The sequence below is a fragment of the Lactuca saligna genome, chromosome 7 (genome assembly GCF_052625555.1).
Source record: "Lactuca saligna cultivar CGN05327 chromosome 7, ASM5262555v1, whole genome shotgun sequence".
Lineage (NCBI taxonomy): Eukaryota > Viridiplantae > Streptophyta > Magnoliopsida > Asterales > Asteraceae > Lactuca > Lactuca saligna.
In genome coordinates this window covers 118,592,642-118,612,746 of record NC_136423.1, presented here as the reverse complement: position 1 = coordinate 118,612,746, position 20,105 = coordinate 118,592,642, and the positions used below count along the sequence as shown (strand labels likewise).

General features: G+C 30.9%; 2 protein-coding genes across 2 annotated transcripts; one reads left to right on the top strand and one right to left on the bottom strand.

The window, feature by feature from the left end:
- The first annotated feature begins 4,442 nt into the window (after positions 1-4,442).
- HEME1 (Uroporphyrinogen decarboxylase) lies at positions 4,443-7,704 on the top strand. The gene is made up of 6 exons (XM_078964079.1): positions 4,443-4,602; positions 4,700-4,851; positions 5,589-5,971; positions 6,445-6,729; positions 6,809-7,044; positions 7,376-7,704. Exons 1-6 carry the CDS (start codon positions 4,580-4,582, stop codon positions 7,527-7,529), a joined length of 1,233 nt encoding a protein of 410 aa, XP_078820205.1. The 5' UTR covers positions 4,443-4,579; the 3' UTR covers positions 7,530-7,704.
- An 8,111-nt stretch (positions 7,705-15,815) lies between these two features.
- DPD1 (Polynucleotidyl transferase, ribonuclease H-like superfamily protein) lies at positions 15,816-18,419 on the bottom strand. The gene is made up of 4 exons (XM_078965297.1): positions 18,222-18,419; positions 17,146-17,747; positions 16,862-17,067; positions 15,816-16,282 (listed from the first exon to the last, which is right to left on the bottom strand). Exons 2-4 carry the CDS (start codon positions 17,694-17,696, stop codon positions 16,059-16,061), a joined length of 981 nt encoding a protein of 326 aa, XP_078821423.1. The 5' UTR covers positions 17,697-17,747; positions 18,222-18,419; the 3' UTR covers positions 15,816-16,058.
- Between the last annotated feature and the right edge of the window lie 1,686 nt (positions 18,420-20,105).

Genomic DNA, 20,105 nt, shown 5'->3' with positions numbered 1-20,105 from the left:
AAGTTGTAAAAAAACCTATTCTTCCTAAATAATTCGAATTGTCGTTCCATTGCTTCGCCTCTATTTCAATAATTGAGTTCTTTTTTTACCGATCCAAAATCTTTTTCTCTCGCTTCTTTCATTTTCTTTATAAGGTAGGTCATTCAATAACATTTAGATGGTTCCTCAATATCTTGGTATATAATTTCTATTATTATTTATAGAATTAGGTGGGTCATGTGACCCACCTTACACATGCATAAACTCGTCATTGCTTGTGATCTTTCATGCACTGTGTCTTCTTTGTATGTGTGACTTTATCATATGTGTATGGTCGTGTATGTATGTGGTAAAAACATAAAATACATTGTTATTTCTATTTTTGCTAAACACATTCCTTTTCTGTCCAACACAATCGATTTTCACAAAAAATATTGGTTATATTGTCGTCGTAACTAGGGGCTTAAGACCCTTGTTTGATTTGGTATAATTAATGTTCTAAAAAGCTCGACATGGCTCTGCCATGGCGCGCCATGGTTCCAAGACTTGTATGTGCCATCAAGTTTTACCAAAACGCCGCCTTGACTCATATATGTGTGTAAACCTAAATAATAGTTGAAAATACATATAAAAATATGAATTATATACAAAATTGTCGCCTTAAATCACGCTTTACAAATGATGTGACTCGTTAAGGCTCGGAAAAGCTTAAGGTCTGATATTACCGACAAATCACGCTTTACGTTATTTAGAACTTTGGGGATAATTCACAATACGTCGTTACCAGTTCCTTCTTCCTATTTTGTGCCTGAGATTTGAACTATTTTGTTAACATTAGGCATAGGTACACATAATTTTCAAGATCATAATTTGTAAACTATCCAGGTAATTACGATTAAACCTGATCTTGAAATCCCAACATATTTTTCATGCCATTATTAGTCTCGTTTATGTAAATGATTGTCACCTCAATAACATAAATGTTTTTTTTCTTTAAATATTCTAGGAAAACAACATTGCAATATATATATATATATATATATATATATATATATATATATATATATATATATATATATATATACACACACACACACTAGCCGTCTACCCGCGCAAAGCGGCGTACAGCAAATAATTTGATCTCTTTAGAGTTAAAATCATTTTGCGTTCACTTCGAGAAATGAATATTAAATGACATCTATTTTTCAAGAGCATTACTATACCATATTAAGGGGGTGTTTGGCTAAGCTTTTTTAAAACAACTTATTAGGTTCCACATTACTATAAGTTAAAAAAGTGTATGGATTAAAATAACTTATTCCGGTGGGGAACCTCTAATACGTCATTTTTTCATAAGTTACCCTATACTTACTTATTAACTTATAAGCTAATAAACTAATAAGCAATAAGCTTTTTCGCCAAACACCCCCTAAATGGTTATTACTTCCATTTATACATACCCAAACCACTTGTACTGTTTATCGTCATCTTTTTTTTTTTTTTTTTTTTTTCATTTTCCTTAATTCTTTTATTAATTTAATGTCATACTAAGTAAAATGATAAAATATATAAATAATAGTTTATAAAAATAAACCTTTAGAATATTAGGTGTTGTGATTCAAAAGTCGATAAATAGGCCTTTGAGAAGACCAAAATACTCAAGTGTCAATTTGTTCATTGTGATTTTAAACCAAGTTTGGTCACAAATTAAAACATTTTCAACGATGGTATGTAATTCAAGGATTCATATTGATTTAGGTTCTCGAAACCTTAAAATATAGAACAAAATCTATATAGAACCTTATAATAAGGACAATAATCACCGTAATCAGGAAGTCCATGTGATGAAAGTTGATATTATAAGGACCAATGATGAAAAAGGTTTCATTTTTAGACTAAACAAGATTAAAAATATACAAACTACCTTAATCATGTCAAATCTTGTGTTTAACCGTTCTTTATTGAAAAAGTAAGATGCCAAAATATACAAACTAATGATAATACAATGCTCTAACTAGCCCTTTTGGTTGAGTTCTTTGAACCTGCAAAGCCAACACATTAAAGAAACATAGTAAAAACCTTTTTAGGAACAAACCTAATATAATAAAGCCTTCACCCAACATATTTATAAGATAAAAATACAAAAAGTTAAAAATGATGAAATCAATTACAAGTAAGAATTAGAATAAAAACCTGTTAAGAAAGAGCCATCTGCAGGAGGGATATTTGAATCAACATGTATTTTCTGATGGTTTCAAATTTTGAATTATCCGAAATTCAGGGAATGAAATAGAATTTGTTGAGATATATAAGGATTCAAAACACATGTTAAAATTTAATATTATTTTATTGATGACTACTTGTACTATTAACTTAATGATTTGAACATTTAAAAAAAATAATATTATTATATTCAATCTATTTTTAGAAATAGTAAGATTTCTTTTATAAGATAGTATATATATATATATATATATATATATATATATATATATATATATATATATAACCATGTTTACAGAAATGGCAAGTGTAATAAAAATGAATTATAACTTTTCTAGTTTGATTTCATATTTGAAAAGAAAAGTTCTAATAAGACACGTTTTTTCGTGTCATTGACTTTTATGATATAAATGAGTGTTATATTTGGTCATAAAAAAACAAACTTAACAATGTATAAACGAACACTTTGAAAAGAACATTTGTCATTAAAACCACATCTTACGAAATAACGATATATGTGGTATGGATTCAGATTATGTTTGTGCTTTGGCCTGTCTTCGTGATACGATTCTGAGCTTTGAATTCAGTGGTTTCACTAATAAGGACACCGCCCCTCCAAAAGCCCAACATTCATAGGCTAGTTCCCTTTTTAGTAAAATTATCCAAAACATGGAAGTTCACTTCGACATGACGATTAGTCAGAAAGTAATTTTTGAATGTCTAAGGGCCCCACATGCTCAGGATTTTCTTATTACTATTCCTACTAACGGTCTTGGCCATCATATGTCACCAATGGAGTATCGTGTCATCCTAAAGTATCACCTTATGATCCCTTTATTTCCAGCTGACGAGACTTGCCTTGTTTGTCGCAAGGCATGCTTGGACTCCTTTGGGGAGCATGCAGTTCATTGTAAAGAGCTCCCAGGTTTCAAGTACCGACATGATCTGGTTAGGGATGTTCTTTTCGACATATTTAGGCGCGTTGTGATTTCTTCCAAGAAAGAGGCCTCTGTGAACTTTCTGACTGACTTATTGGAAGGAAGATCAACACTTAGACCGGGTGATGTTTTAGTGTTTGGATGAGCTGGAGAAAAACATGCATGTGTGGATCTAACAAGGGTTTCCCCTCTTGTAGGCTTAGGGAGTGGAGTTTTCACCATGGGGCAAACTGCTTTAAAAGCTGCATCAAGCAAAGTGGCAAAACATGAGAAAGCGTGCATGAAAAATCAACTTACTTTTATACCCTTTGCATTTGATACTTTCGGTTTTCTTGCACCAAAAGCTGTGGAGCTACTCAATAGAGTCTAACGGGTCATACATAGTAATGTTATGACTCCTAGATCTATAGATGTTTTTAAAAGAATTAGTTTTGCCATCCAAAAAAGGGTTGTGGCACAGCTTGTTGCCCGTTTACCCATAACGTCTATGTAAATCTTTCTTATGAATTTGGTAATGAATGAATTAACATTAATATAAAAAACATTTTAAATATTTAGAATAGTAACAATAAATAATCTTATAAATCGTAATTAAGCATCACTTGTAGGGTGCAAACGAGTCAAGCTACTCGTGAGCTACTCGGGATCGGCTCGTCAAAAGCTCAACTCGAAATCGATTTTAAACGAGCCCGAGTCGAACTCGAGCTTAATATTAAGCTCGTTTGTTAAACGAGCTCGAGCTCAAGCCTATGTCACTAAGCTCGGTTAGGCTAAACGAGCCTTTATATAATATAATATAATTTATTATTATTTTCATATATTAAAATAAAAACATATTTGAGAAATTAGGGATTTAGGTATTATTAAACGAGCTTCTTAGCGAGCTTGAGCCGAGCTTAGGCTTATTTAGGCACGTCAGACGAAAACGAGCCGAACCCGAGCCCGAGCCCGAGCCGAGCTTGTATAATTCTTTACGAGCTCGAACCGAGCTCAGTACAAGAAAGCTCGAATTGAGCCGAGCTCGAGCTCGAGCCTCGTATAACTTAAACGAGCCCGAGCCCGAACCCGAGCCGAGCCGAGCCGAGCCTCGTATAACTTGTTTATGTGAATAAAAGTGAGGCTTCAAACTTAATCAAAAATCCTAAAAGTATGCCACAGATCTTTAGAAACATTAGAAAAGTGTTTTTGAAAGTAATATTTTTTCTAATAATGGGGGATTTTTATATTTACTTAAATTTGAAGGGGTGTTACTGTAAGTAACTTTAAACATGAAACGAAAAAGATGTCCGATATCCTCTTTAGATAAGAACACGCCACTAATCACACTCCCTTCCTCCCATGGAACAATCGGACAGACCCAAAAATTACATCACTCGAACTCCATCGCTCCATCGTAATCATCTCTGATTCATAGAGACTCAAATTCTTGCTTCTCCCAGATGGGATTTTCTTCTATCACAAGGTACACCTCTCACCCACTCACACGCACATTTCAACACCTTTGTGTGTAATTCGATTTCAAAATTTGTGATTTTACTGAATGTATAATGTAATTGCAGCGGGTGCGGGTGTTGCAGCCTTGGATGGAAATCATCCAGTTTTCTTGTACCATTAAGGTCTAATTCGAGCACCCCAAATGGAGTTCTTGTGTCGCCCACCAACAGGTTTAATCGGTTGAGGATGATTCGTCCCTATGCCTCTGCTTCTTCTGGTATTGTTCTTTCTCCTTAATTTATTGCTATTGATGCTAAATTATGAATGCAAGGTGTTAACAGAGCATTAATCACATTTCTTCATTGCCGAGATTAAAGATTAAGATAGAATTGTGCAGCATTTAAGAGATGAATATTAGCTAATTAACACATTAAGCCACTGGGTTGTAGTTTTTTGTGATCATAATCAACTCGTTATCAATGTGATTTTGTTAGTAGTGAATTTGACCATACTCCTATTTAACGAGATGGGGATTAATGCGATCTGTAAAAACCCTAATCCCAGAAATTCTGCAAAAACACCCACTCTCTTTGATGTTGGATTCACTATGGAGTTGGGGAGATTACAAGTTTGTTTTCTAAAGTCATAAACCAAATTTATGGTTTTTCTTTGTAATTTTGACTTCTTTTTTATTCAGTGTAGATTAATGTACAATTGAGAATCAAAATTTCTATCGAATAATGAAGATGATAATTGATGATAAATCACAAATTAGAAGCCTATTTTGATCTTTATTGGAGAAGAATGAAAAAAATTCCAAGTTTTGATGTTTATTACGATTTAATTTTGATGACAATAGGAAGATGAAGAACAGGTTGGAAGAATATGTGAAAATTACATTTTTGCCCATTTAGAATGGGCGAAATATTAAAGATTCCTTTGCAACATAATCCTTAATTTACTCTCCATATTTCTATTTCCAATTGTGCCCTTACCTAAAAAATGTCAATTTAGAGCCACTTTTGGTCAAGGCGGCAAGAGGACTTCCGGTGAGCCGGCCACCGGCATGGATGATGCGTCAGGCGGGAAGGTACATGGCGGTGTATCGGAAACTGGCGGAGAAACACCCGTCTTTTAGAGAGAGATCGGAAACAACCGATCTCATTGTGGAAATTTCATTGCAACCATGGGAAGCTTTTCATCCAGATGGAGTCATTATTTTCTCGGACATTCTTACCCCTCTACCCGCATTTGGTGTTCCTTTTGACATAGAAGAAGTGAGGGGACCCGTTATTCAAACCCCAATTCGTTCTGAAGAAGGGTTAAAAGCGTTACATCCCATAAATTTGGATAAAGTAAGCTTTGTTGGCGAATCCCTCAAGATTTTGAAGCAAGAGGTATTATATGCTTTGACTTTTGAGGTTATCTTTATTCGTTTTTTTGTTTGAGTCAACGTGTAGATTTTGAAGTTATGCTAAGGGCGTGTTTGGTTTCCGGAATCTGACGGAATTGGAATCCAAGATTCCATTCCATTCCATTGCGTGTTTGGTTGCCAATTGGACGGAATCCTTCAAATGCCATGTTTGATGGTTTTACTATTTCTAGGGGAGGGTGGAGGGAATTCAATTATATTCTTCATTTTCTTATTATAAGGCCAAAATACCCTTGTGATATTTATAATGAGTAAACAACATTTTTGGTCCTTGAGTATAGTTGAATTTTGCAATTTTGATCATAGAAGTCTTCTCTTGCAATTTTGGTCCTTATGTGAGGTTTAGAATTCAATTTCGAAATCCAAAAGTAATAAGTTTGACTATAAAGTCAAACGAAACCTCTTTGACCACATTTGAACCCTAATTTTTTGAATTAGGTTGGCGGGAAAGCGGCGGTTTTGGGATTTGTAGGTGCACCTTGGACAATCGCAACATATATTGTAGAAGGCGGCACTACACGCACATACACAAATATAAAAAGCATGTGTCACACGGCCCCACACATTTTACGCGCTCTTCTCTCTCATTTGACCGAAGCCATAGCCGAATACGTTGTTTACCAAGTCAAAGCGGGTGCTGACTGTGTACAAATATTCGATTCTTGGGGTGGACAACTTCCTCCAAACATGTGGGAGCTTTGGTCAAAACCATACATCAACGAGGCAAAGTCAACTCCTCGATCCTCTTTCCATCAAGATTTATAATTATTATAATAAAGATTGAATCTTTTTGTTATTTTAGATTGTGGGTATTGTAAAGAAAAGGTGCCCAGAAATACCATTGGTGCTTTACATCAATGGAAATGGTGGATTGCTTGAAAAGATGAAAGGGACGGGTGTTGATGTGATTGGATTGGATTGGACGGTTGATATGGCGGATGGAAGGCGGAGATTGGGTGATGATATTAGTATACAAGGAAATGTTGATCCTGCTTATTTGTTTTCGCCTCTTTCCGCTTTGAGTGATGAAATTCATAGGTGAGTGGATTCATTGCAATAAATATAGCAATGTATGTTTGTTAATTTGTTTCTTTCTATAACAACATTGTAGTTTTGAAATTCTACTCGAAACAATTCTCTCTATTGTAATTGGGTAGAATTTTAAAAGTATAATGTCTTAATAGAGAAAGTCAAAAGTGCAATGCTATAATTCGGTAGATTATTATTATTATTTTTTTAAGTTAAGAATGTCTTGATAAGAAAAAAGTTGAAAGTACAATGTTGTAAGAGAAAGAAATGGAAATAGGATGTTGTAGTAGGATGTTATTTCTTGCAGTTAACCTTTTTTTTTCTATAAAAATAATTATAGGGTTGTGAAGTGTGCTGGGCAAAAGGGTCACATTCTAAACCTGGGCCATGGTGTTCTTGTTGGGACTCCTGAGGAGGCGGTTGCTCGGTTTTTTGATGTTGCAAGAAGTTTTAACTTCGAATCGGTTGAGGAAAAAACAAAAGTTGTAGTTTGAGGGAAAATCTTTAATCTATTTTTTTTGGTTAAATTGTCATTTGAGCTGCAAATGATGATTTGTGCTGTGTAATTTTTTGTTGAGGAACAGAATTTATTTGTAGTCTTTATTTGTTTAATTTGATCGTGTTATATGAAACCTATGGTTTAACATTATTCAAATTACTATTCTTGTATCGATGGTTTAACATTATTCAAGTTACATAGATGAAATCATTACAAAACATTAACTCCTAATATTGTATTGATGAACTTCAATAAGCATGAAATGCATATGCATCTATTCCCTTTGTTCCCATTCTCTACTCTCATAAACGTCTTTTCCTATTAAGGGACATGATGGCAAGTTGAGGCACAAACAAAGTTCTAACATTTCTCACTAAATCTGTTTAGAGGCTCTACTCTTTAGTCTTTAGTCTCTACTCTTATTTTAGAATCATGTGTCCACCACATGAAACCATGGAATAAGTTTGCAATGCCTATTCCCTTGATCATGACATTTCTAACATGTAAATCACAATACAAACATCTCTCTCACTTGAGTGGGACAATATGCCCAAAACTCTTTTGTTCAAATCTTTGAGACTTCACTCAAGACATAACAATTAAACATGAATGCAATGTTTATGATCAAACTTTTTATAGCAGTTAAACATACTCGTACTCTTCAAAACTCTTCAAAAGAATTCAAAACTTACTTTTTTTTTCTTTAAAACTCATTAAAATCCATAATGCATACTATCTAATCTTTGAAACTCTTTAAAAGCAATTATGTATGCTCTATTGCTCTTTACCCTTTAAAACTCCTTAAATAAATTCAAATACACACATACTCTTTGAAACTCTTTTAACACTTTAAACTACTTTCAAAACTCTTTGTAACTCTTTAACACATCATATGTATTACAATTATGGCATGTATGGATACTTTTATAGAAGTTATAATTCACAAAATAAGTGTAGAGATATGTATTCATGAGAGTAATTCGCCTTACCAGTCTATGAAATATTCTAATTCATTTCAAATTTCAAAATATGAATATAAGACAATGAACACCCAAGGAACCATAATAATTATAATTCATTAATTAATCTCTAACTAAACTATTTGGAGACACTTGTAGCTTAGATGAAAGTAAATATCTCATAACACTCGTATAATGTCCCAAAGGAAGCAAAAAATACTACAAAACATTTACCAATTAAATAATTGAAGTACTTAACTTTTTAGGATAGGATGTCAAATCGACAATGTTAGAATTACACTAGGCCAGTCACATAACGACCGTAAAGCTAGAAAATCGCTCCAAAACTTATCCAATTCATTTCTAACACTTCCGAATTGATTTCTAATGACCAAGGATTATTATCTAGCATCCAAATCTATGTTTTAAGCCCTAATTTATATTGTAACTAACATCATTAACATGATTAATTCATCATAAAGGAGATCATCATCCTACTTCATTTAAGCTTCAAAAGACTTTCATGACTTCTATATTTGATTTCCTTCAAGGATTTGCACATAGACACTTAAATCTATATAAAAATCATATGACCTAAATTTCATAATCAATTTCAAATTTAGATAGATTAACGTCTGATACACCATTGTTAGGATTTAAAGTTCCTAAAGCATGGATTCCTTCGAATTCAAGGTTACAACATAGAAATGGAAGCATAAACTCAAATCTAAACCATATATTCATCATCCATATCATCAATCATAACAATAAACATCATTAATTTTGGATTTGTGAGCTTTTCATGAAGATTGGGATTAGAAATGTGTAAACTAATAACAATCTACATAGAACTAATAATAATATAGAGAGAAAACGGTTAATGTTACATTGTTAATAGAAAATTATAAATACAAAGAAAGGTAAATAAGACTATAAATAGGAAAGATATATAGTGTTAACCTAGCTAATGGGCTAAACATAAGGCCCAATACAAAAAGAGCCCAAATAACTTATTATGCTAACATCCCCCTCAAATTCACAATGTGGTGAAAACAAGGATCGAGGGTTTGTCTTCAAAGAAACAAAAACGAGAAGTTGAGTGTGCCTTAGCAAACATTCATATCCACAAGCAACCAAACACTCTGCATTCCAATAGCGACAAACAATCTTCATCTAAGCAACAATACCAAACACTCTTCAAGAGAAGCATTGAAACTAAACAACCTGCACAAAAACATCCAAAATCAAACAATATGCACGGAAAACAGTCAAAACCAAACAATCTACATAAAAATAGCCAAAACAAACCGATAGCATTTCTACATTATACAAACGAACCCCAAAGATTCTAGTAGAAGCATCACAACAAAGAAAATCCAATGAGCTAAAATTCATCGTACTAAACTAATGTACTAAATCCTCTTTATTCTCTTTCCCTCCCCCAAACTCACAATGCTTGAGCAATAAGCATTGAAAGTTTGCCAAATAACAATAAAACCAAACCATTACAGAAGCGAAGACAACCAAACAAACACAAGATTCGAATCAAAATTTAACAATACTGGTGGAAATGGAAGCGAAAATTGCAACTAAATATAACAAAACAAAGATTCATGCAAACGAGGCATCTCTTTGTTTCAAAACTTTAAACCATATATTTGATAAATTAATAAGAAAAAAAACACACAAAATTGACTATATAAGGTGATGCAAGAGCAAAAGAACACGGGTTTTTTTAAATAATACCAAACGAAGCATATCATCTTTATTTTTTCGTAACATTAAACTTAAATAGAAAAAACATTAAAACCCATAACAAACCATGTTTGTACCAAGAAGATAAGACAAAAGCATTATAATTGCTCTTAACATGAAGCAACATTATTGTAAAAGTAAAACATTTTTTTTAATAAGAAGCTTTCAAAAAGAAAAATGTAATAAAACTTTCGATTAGGTTTCATAATTGAAAGAAAACTGACAAAAGAAAAGTGTAACAAAACATTCGACTAGGTTTCGTAATTAAAAGAAAATTGTAATAAAAGAAATATGTAATAAAAACAAACTAATACCAACAATGAATACAAATAAATACATACAACAACCAAACAAACAAAACTTCGAACAATAACAAAAATGGACAAACGATGTACAGTAACAACGATGAACACTAGCAATGAATAGTACCACGTTGAATAGTACGAACGATGAGTAGTGAAACAACAGAGAAAACGTGTTGTGACTGTCTTTGGTTAAATTGTAAAAAAAATCAAAAATGACATTTGCGTAAATAAAGCCCAACTTTAAGATTTTTTTCTCATCTATTAAAACATAATGCAAAAGATTACAAATAATGATTATTATAAGTTTTTTTTTAGACAAACTAACTAATCTACTCCTATATCTTCACCGAAACTTGAACATACGACCTCTAGAGACACTCCTTACTATCAACTAAATACTATAAGCTAAAATAGTTTTTTGAGTTATAATAGTTTAATGCTTAATAAACTTTAGTTGGAGTTTGAGGGTCTTTAATACCATTTTTAATGCATTTAACCAATTTTATTTATTGTTGCAGTTTTTTAATAATCTTGGTAGAACTTTTTAAGAGTTGTAATATTTGAAAAAAATAATGCAATTAACGAATTCTTAACTTATGACTTTTTGAGTTATAGTTGACTGTATTGAAAAGTTATGATATTTAAATGAAAAGTTATGATATTTAAACATGGAATTAACAAACATTTTATTTATGTTAGTTGATTATCAATAAATATAAAATAAAACATTGTCACAAGTCAAGTAATTAGATTATGGGTTCCTCGTCTTATTTTTATCACCATTATAAGACATTTTATTATTGTTATTTATTACGACATTAGGTGTTAGATCCATGTAATACACGGGTTGATTTAAAAATAAATTAAACATTAAAATGTAAAGATAAAATCTTTTTTAATATACAACTTTAAAATAAGATAGAAAGAAACGTATTTATTGCAATTTAATATCATATATATGATATTTAATACTTTACATATATAAGTATATATGATTTTAATTTTAAAAATTGAAACAAACCAAAAATTGATAAGTGGATAATATTTATGTTAAAAATACTACAAAATGACAAGTGTTAAGATTGATATGTGGCAAAAAAACATTCATTTATTAAAGATGATGTAATTAATTTTATTATTATTTATGTACTGTTTGATTTTTGAACAAATGCCCTACTTAAATACTACATTAAAAATAAAATATTCCCACAAGACATATACTAACACTATTGATTGTTTTTAGAACATATTAGCCGGTTTAAGATACCATCTTTATATTTTATTATGATACATTTATCAAGATATGAAATTAATCACTACAAAGATCATTCGTATTATTTTATTTGGATTGTCTAACTATTATATCTATATTATCTTATAAGAGGCCTTTCGAGTAATATGATTCAAAATATAAAATTATTTTTATTATAATAATTTGAATTTTCTTATTAACTCTCCCAAATTAATATAAACCTTTTTAACTACTTGACACTCTTCTTATTTCTTTTAATATAAAAAGAATAATATATTATAAGTTTAAAAGCACATAGATTTTAATCATTTTATTAAACATCATCGATTTCAACCCTTACACATATTACAACTTTTCAACTTAAACTCTTAATAGACCTATTATATCATAAGGTTTACCTTATAAGGTTCCAGGTAAAGACAATTTTGATTTAGTGTTAAAAGATGTTCTTTTGGTAGTTAATACCAAATGACTAAGATATTATTAACAAAATATCTTTGATTGTTATTTTAACTTTGTAAACTCATTCCTATGCAACGGGCGTGGATTCATCTAATATACTATAAAAGAAACATTTTCATTCTAATCACATTCATTTGAAACACAAAAACTTCTTCTTCTTTTCAAATTAATACAATAAATAACTTACTATTCTAATTTTAGTAGTATCTATAATTTTTTTAAACAATAATATTTTATAAAAATCTTCTATAATTTATTAATAATTATAAGTTGTTTAAAGTTAACTAAAAATAATAATAACATAAAAAAATATATAAACTACATAACATTAGATTAAAAACAACACTTTTTTTAAAGAAAATCATGATTGAAATTAATTATGATCCTGTTGAAACTATTCATTACAATAATTGAAAGTAACATTAAATCTAGAATTATATTTAGTTTTATTAATAAATATGATCAAATAAGTAATTTTAAAATTAATTATTATAATAACTATAGTTACAAATAACATTAAATCAAAAATTATATTTAATTTTATTAATGTGTGAGTCATGAGTAAAACTTATTGAATAATATTTTTCAAAATTGTTGCAATTTTATATATCAACTTAGTGTGATAATTATTACTACCTCCGTCCCAAATTGATAGTTTACTTTTGACTTTTGAAGTTTTTTTCTTAAACTTTGACCTTAAATATTTTTGTGTTTGATAGATAATACTTGATGTAAATATATGAATGGATTGTATTTTAAATGTTTTTTCGTTATTATAAGTTTTATCAAGTAATATACAACAAAAATAAAAATATTTAAGGTTAAAGTTGAAGAAAAAAGACTTTAAAAATTAAAAGTGGACTATCAATTTGGGACGGAGAGAATATTTTTTATATTTAATATCAATGACATAATCAATATCAACAATATATTTGTTAAAGTTATAACAATACAATTTCAACATGCACAACACATAAGTATTCGCGTAGTAATAAAATGAGTTCATTCTAGGAGTATATGTTGGGGTACTCTTCCTTAACTTCATCCTTAAGTACTCATCAACCAACCTAATTACCCTGATTAGCACATGGTACATACCAAAGCTTAAAACCTTATGTGTTAATTATTGATGAATAACAACTATTTTATCATCTCAAGTTAAGATTTCCAACTTAAGGTAAAGTATTTCATGTAATCATTTCCTTAAAGTTACATTTTTCAAAGTTCGATCCCTAATTTTCTATCAATATTTTTTGAATGACAAATACAAATATATACTAAACTACTCCTAAATTATTCCACTTATGTCTATAGTGGAACTTGAACCCTCAACCTCAATATGAGTAGGTTCTTGCTTAGGATACCTGTAAGTACAATTTCGACATAGTATCATCCCATTAATTAAGTTTCCAAATCCACCATTAATTTCAAACTATAGCTTCTCCATTTATCGACCTATGAGGCATGCCAATTCTAATAATTCCATCCTTTAAGAATACATAGTGGTTAATATCTTTTTACTGAAAATTTTATTTTCCTTACATAATACATATAGATACCCAATCCACCTCTTATCGCAAGTACACGCCTTCATTAAGTTTTCTAATGGTTAAAATCAATCGGTTCACAAACTGTAAGTATGTGTATAATGCATTCGTAACAATAACGACATTGACACATACATATAAAGCAACATATTATGGCTTTTTAAAAAATATGATCAAAATGTAATGTTTTTTCTTCTAAAAATGGCTTTATTTATAGTTTGTTTTAATCTTATTTTACTATTTACTATATTTTTATTGTATTTTTCTGTCTGGCGAAGAATATTATCTTACTATAATCTTATTTTATTTTCTCTCCATCTGATAGTTGATATTATCGATTTATAACTTTATTGTATTCTATTTATTTGATAAAACGCATTATCTTACTTTAATTTTATTATATTCTCTTTGTTTGATTAGGATATACTATTCTTGAAAATAAATATTTTTGTAGTCTTCAGATCTAGGTTTATATGAAATCTATTGTTCTTTATGTAACTTTGTGATAGAGGCCATCCTTTGTTTAACATATGATTTTTTTTTCTTCCTAAAAGTAATTGTTTTTGTAACTTTTGTATTATTATTGTTGTTATTTTTATATTTTAATTATATAGTAAGATAATATATTAAGGTAAACAGAAAGAATATTATAAGATTACAATAAAAAAACATTCTCATTGTGAAAATACATTGAGATTATAGTAAAACAAGATCGTCTGTCACACACTTAGAATATAATAATTTTAAAGTAAGATAGTTTTGATTCGTATTATCTAAAACAAACAAAAGAGTACAATAATATTACATAAAAATAATAAAATAAAAATTAAATTAAATTACAAAAAAAAAAAAAATCTTTAGAAATATAAAAACATTGTATTTTTGAACCTAGACCGTTGTACTCTATTTTCAAAAAGATCATGCCAGGTTTATAACTTGTTTAACGACAAAAATCTCAAATGTGTAGATAGTTTAAGTTTGCTGTCTTTTATTGTTCAAATAATAAAATAAATGCATGGCTTAATTGATAAAGAGACCACATATAGGACTTTTTTCAAAGATTTCAATTAGATATAATTTTAAAAATATTAAAATATATTAGTTATAATTTATTATTTTGAAAAGAAAAACTAATTTGAACAAAAAAGTCTACAAGACCATCTCAACACTACTACGTACCAATTATTTTTTTAAAACGAAAAACACACATCTTCTAATCATATTATACTCCTAACTCCACACTTTTGTCCATGATGAAACGTAAACACTCACCCACTTGGGGAGAGACATCTTTCCTACGCACCTTGATACCATTAGGTAAAAGACCTTTTTGTACCAATTACGTTTAAAAATAGATTTCGTACTGCTGTTTTTATTATTATTATTATTATTATTATTATTATTATTATTTATTTTTCTGTAGTTGTTGCTTTTAAATTAATGTTTTATAATGTTACAATCTTGAGTTTATCTTTAACATCATTTTACCTAAACAATACTCTCAGTATGTTACTGGTTCGAAGTTGAAAATTTTATATGTAAAAGTTTTTTATTTAAAATAAAAGTTTTAAACTCATATTTTCGAACAAGTTTTTTTTTAAGGCTAAAAGCTCTTAATAGCTTGTTAGGATGGGATTTGCTATTCAACCATTCACCATGTACCCAATTGGTAACTAGTTTTTTTTCTTTAGACCCAAGGTTATTTAACTTTCAAAATCGTATCCATTACATCATATAGCAGGTTTTATAGTTACCCATCTTTAGCCAACCTTTTTACAAAGTTTTCCCATGTTTTGTTTACAAATGTATTCACCTTCTTTTACAAATGTTTCCCAATCGTTTTACAAAAGTGGTTTTTATATATAATTTTGTTTTTTTCATCAAAAAAATTTTATTTACCTTTTAATATATATAACAAAAATATTAACATAGAACTGTTTTGTAAAAAAGTTAGGCTAAAAATGGTTAACCTATGAAACCTACTATACGCAGACACCAATAGATACAAATTTGAAAGTTCATGACTAAATATGAGTACATGGTGAAAGACACATTTCAACCTAAACCCTAACAAAAAAGCTAGGAACAATAAAAATGAGATATAGTGTTCAAAAGACCAAAAGGTGAATAAATTACGACCAAATCTGTTTCTAATTGTTAAATAAAACAGAATCCCAGTTACAACATTACTATAAAAATCTATGACAACTGACAACAAAATCACTACAACATGGTCTTTAATCTTCATCTTGAATTCTTCTTCTTCTTTGAATTATTGCTCAATTCAGAAGCTGTGAATGCATAATTTTCAAGAAGACCAGAAACCGTTAGTTTCAAGTCACAAGTCATCCTCTGTAAAACCAACGCCAACACATTCACATCTGCCATGGCTCTGTGAGCTTTCCCAATAACCGGGATTCCATAATACTCCCTAAGCGCTTGAAGTGATTTTGAAGAAAGCTTTGATCCTGCAAAATGTCATAATATAGATTAAACACCAATCAAATATTATATTATCATTCGCTACCTTTCTTACATATACAGAACAAGTTGCACTGTGTTTGACATGCATTGGACGGTGTCTGATGTGAACGAGACAAAAATTGATTTTTTTTTGTCCCACACAACAAGGTGGAACATAGACGCGCTCTTGTTCTCTTGTTTGTGTAAAAGACTTAAATGCCCTCCTCATTCTCATCGTCAAAAATAGCCCCTTAAAAGCTTATCCAGTCCGGTTGTGTCTAGTCCTGTCCCGTAGGGACATGACTAAACAAGGTGTAACCGGACCGGACAAGCTTTCTAGGGCTATTTTTGACAATGAGAATGAGGACATTTACGTCTTTTACACAAACAAGAGAACAAGAGCGCGTCTGTGTCCCACCTTGTTGTGTGGGACAAAAAAAATTAATTTTTGTCTCGTTCACATCAGACACAGTCCAATGCACGCAAAACACAGTGCAACTTGTTCTGTCACATCAGTCCCAATTTCAGTCCAATGCACACCAAACACGGTGAGGCCAAAAAAATAGAGTCAGACAAAGACAGACCTTCAACTTTCATGATTTCACGAGCAAGAGGCATTGTATCCGCGAACTCCCAATGTGGTGGGATTTCAAAAGAACAACGGTTGAATTCACTGATTAAAAAAGGGACATCAAATGCCTTCCCATTATGAGCAATAAATAATGTTTGACCACCGGGTTTCTGACGGCTTTCCACATAATCTATCAAAATGGGTATCAAATCTTTCATCCTGGAAACACAAAGTTTATATCTACAAGATTCTTTAACATAAAATTAAATTAATTATATAAAAATTCAAGAATGTTACCTTGGGATACCGGGTCTATTGACCATATAGGTTGAAATCCCATGGATATGTGGATTTGTAACAATTTTATCAGGATTTACGAGTGTCTCAAATGTACTATTTAATCCACCACTAAGATCCTGCATTGCAATCTCAATGATGCGTTCATTCTCTCTGCTAAAACCAGTTGTCTCAATATCAAAGACAAAAATGGTAACCAGCTTTGATAGATCTTTGTTCTCTGAGATCTTTTGTTCAAGATGAATGCTTTTAGATTCATTGATTTTTATTTTAGTTGTATTCAAATCGGTGTGTGTAAAACTTGTTACATCGGTTATTTGTTGGCCAATATTGGTTGTTTTTCTGCTTAAGATGTTCTTCGCAATTCCTTCTGTGTTTGTTGATAATGATTTTTGGGTCCATCTTCTACTATTAGTATTCCCCCCTTGAAGGCCATAAATACTGGATCTTTTTTTGCTGAAATTATGGATCTTTTCCCACCAAGAAGCAGAAAAGGTATGAATTTGGCATTTAGGAAGTTGAAAGTGTGAAAAGCACACTGCTGCTCTCATCTGAATCTAGGAACTAAAACACAGATTATCGGAAAAATCACTTGGTTTTATCTGCAAAAAAATAAAGCAACACCGAAAGGATATTTAGACCATGATTAAATCGTTCACAAAGTTCTAAATCTTCATGTAAATGAAGATTATAAGTTAACATCGATGTAAAAAGCCTACTGATTACTATTTGGAGGGTAGAACAGTTATTACAGAGAATTCCAGTTTTGATGTTCATTGATGCTTTTGTAACGCAGTATAAATTTTAGAGAGCCAAAAACTGAAAATAAAATTAATTTCGATGAAAATAATAACAATCTTAAGTGGACAATCCCCAATATACACTAATCTTAAGGAAATGATAAAAAAAAAAAAAAAAAAGTACGATAATCTCAAGATGCACAAAACCAAGGGCAATTGAACCGGCGATTAGCCGATGATTCCAAATTCCAAAACGCATTCATGTCATCAAAGTGAGAGCGAATTGACAAAAAATAATCGGATTTGTAAACAAAAAATGGGGGAAGAGCATGATACCTGGCAAAGGAGATTACAAATGCAAAACCGCATTGATTTCAAATTTTCAAAAGCAATTAGGTTGTGGATGTATAAATAGAACGTGGATATGGAGATGAAATTGGGTGGTTTGGGGGTGGATTACGACGTGAGAGAAGAATTCGGGGAGGAGGAATGGAGTAGAAGAAACCGTGAAGACATAGAGAAGAATGGAGTGTGAAACTGTTAAAGCTCAAAAAAAAAAAAAATATCAAAAGAAAAAGAAAAGGCCCAAGAATTTCGGATCTTTGGCCCAGATCCACTTATTTCGGGCAATGATGTATCCGATATCTAAATATAATAAAACTAACACCTTCCTAATAAAATAAAATTATATATATATATATATATATATATATATATATATATATATATATAGAGAGAGAGAGAGAGAGGGGGGGGGGGGGGGGGGATATCATTTGAGAACTATAGTTTCATGAGAACCCGAGAATCAAACGTGGGTCGTTAGATCAAAATAATAGATGGTTAAGATGTTTTGTGGTATTTTTGTAAATAGTTAGGAAAAATAAGACACGAGGGGTAAAGAAATTGAAATGAATCAAGGGCATTTTATGAATTATTTTAATTCTCTTATTAAACCTCTCATTTACGTCTCACACACACACACTCTCTCTCTCTCTCTCTCTCTCTCTCTCTCTCTCTCTCTCTCCCCCCTTCTTTAACGTCATCTTCTTCACCGTATCTCTTCCCTCTTTGTCCTTATCTTGATCGACCACCTCTACCTCTGCAGACTACTACCAATCCACCGTTATTCATCTCCAAATCATCGATGAATAATCCACAATCCAAGAGATCGATGTCGGTCGTGTTCATCTTTGATTGCAGAAGTGTTCATCGAAAACCTAAATCATTTGGTGGTGGATCAACTAGGTACTCGTGACAAGCTGACAAATCTTTTCTCTAATTCCCCATCTTCACATTCATCGCCTTCCACTGGTTCTCCTCAACCTCATACGATACCTTGTTTCTTATTTATATCATATCCTTACGCTCCATAAATATGTGTATTGTTTACTTTCCGATTTTGGTACTAGAAAGTTGTAATCCGTATCGACTTTTTGTATTTAACTAATTTTATGGCGTAGAAGATGGATGATCTTCCTATTCGTTTTTAAAGTTCTATGTTATAATAAACAAAGTAGAAAACATCTTTAAATGTTTTCATTTGTATATGTTTATGCTTATGTCACTGTGAAATACATAAATAATTTGGTGCAGCTGTGAAATACAGTCTTTTAAATTCCAAAATTGATCAATTGATAAAGCTTTAAATTGTTTCAAGTGTTCTATAATTGTGAATCTCTCATACTGTTGTTTCAAATATGCTTGCCCTAATTGAGCTTAGACCCAAAAAAAATTCCATGATTTATCATTTCTGTTGCAGGAATAGGAAGTAAAATGAAGTACGGATTAAACATAAGAGTCCAATCCTCCCAACAAAAGAAGCAACCTACCAGACCTCATTAGCCTCCAACACTTGGTTTTGGTGAAGATGATGAAGATGACATAGAGAGGGAAATTTCTAGACAAGCCAACAAAAACAAGGCTCTCAAAGATGTAAGTCATCCACAAAAACAAGATTACCATTTTGTCCTTTTTTCCTTTTCCTTTTATCTTATCATGTTTCTTTTGTAGGTAGAGGAGCAACATAAGAAAGACTTAGAGGAAGATCCATTAGTGTTTGATTATGATGGTGTATACGATGAAATGAAAGAGAAAATAGTACGTCCCATTGCACAAGATCGACAGGAGAGAAAGGTATTATTATATAAGTATTTAAATCTTTAAATGAAAACATTTAAAAATTTTGATTTTATGTTTGTTGTCCTTGATCTTTCGGAATTC

What these genes read in the sequence shown, in the direction of transcription:
- HEME1 (XM_078964079.1), top strand. Translation starts at nt 4,580, where the DNA reads ATGGGATTTTCTTCTATCACAAG. An exon ending in TCAAGATTTTGAAGCAAGAG is followed by an intron (nt 5,972 to 6,444) that starts GTATTATATGCT and finishes TTTTTGAATTAG; the next exon opens with GTTGGCGGGAAAGCGGCGGT. An exon ending in TTGAGTGATGAAATTCATAG is followed by an intron (nt 7,045 to 7,375) that starts GTGAGTGGATTC and finishes AAATAATTATAG; the next exon opens with GGTTGTGAAGTGTGCTGGGC.
- DPD1 (XM_078965297.1), bottom strand. Translation starts at nt 17,696, where the DNA reads ATGAGAGCAGCAGTGTGCTTTTCACACTTTCAACTTCCTAAATGCCAA. An exon ending in AATAGACCCGGTATCCCAAG is followed by an intron (nt 17,068 to 17,145) that starts GTAACATTCTTG and finishes TTGTGTTTCCAG; the next exon opens with GATGAAAGATTTGATACCCA. An exon ending in TGAAATCATGAAAGTTGAAG is followed by an intron (nt 16,283 to 16,861) that starts GTCTGTCTTTGT and finishes GACATTTTGCAG; the next exon opens with GATCAAAGCTTTCTTCAAAA.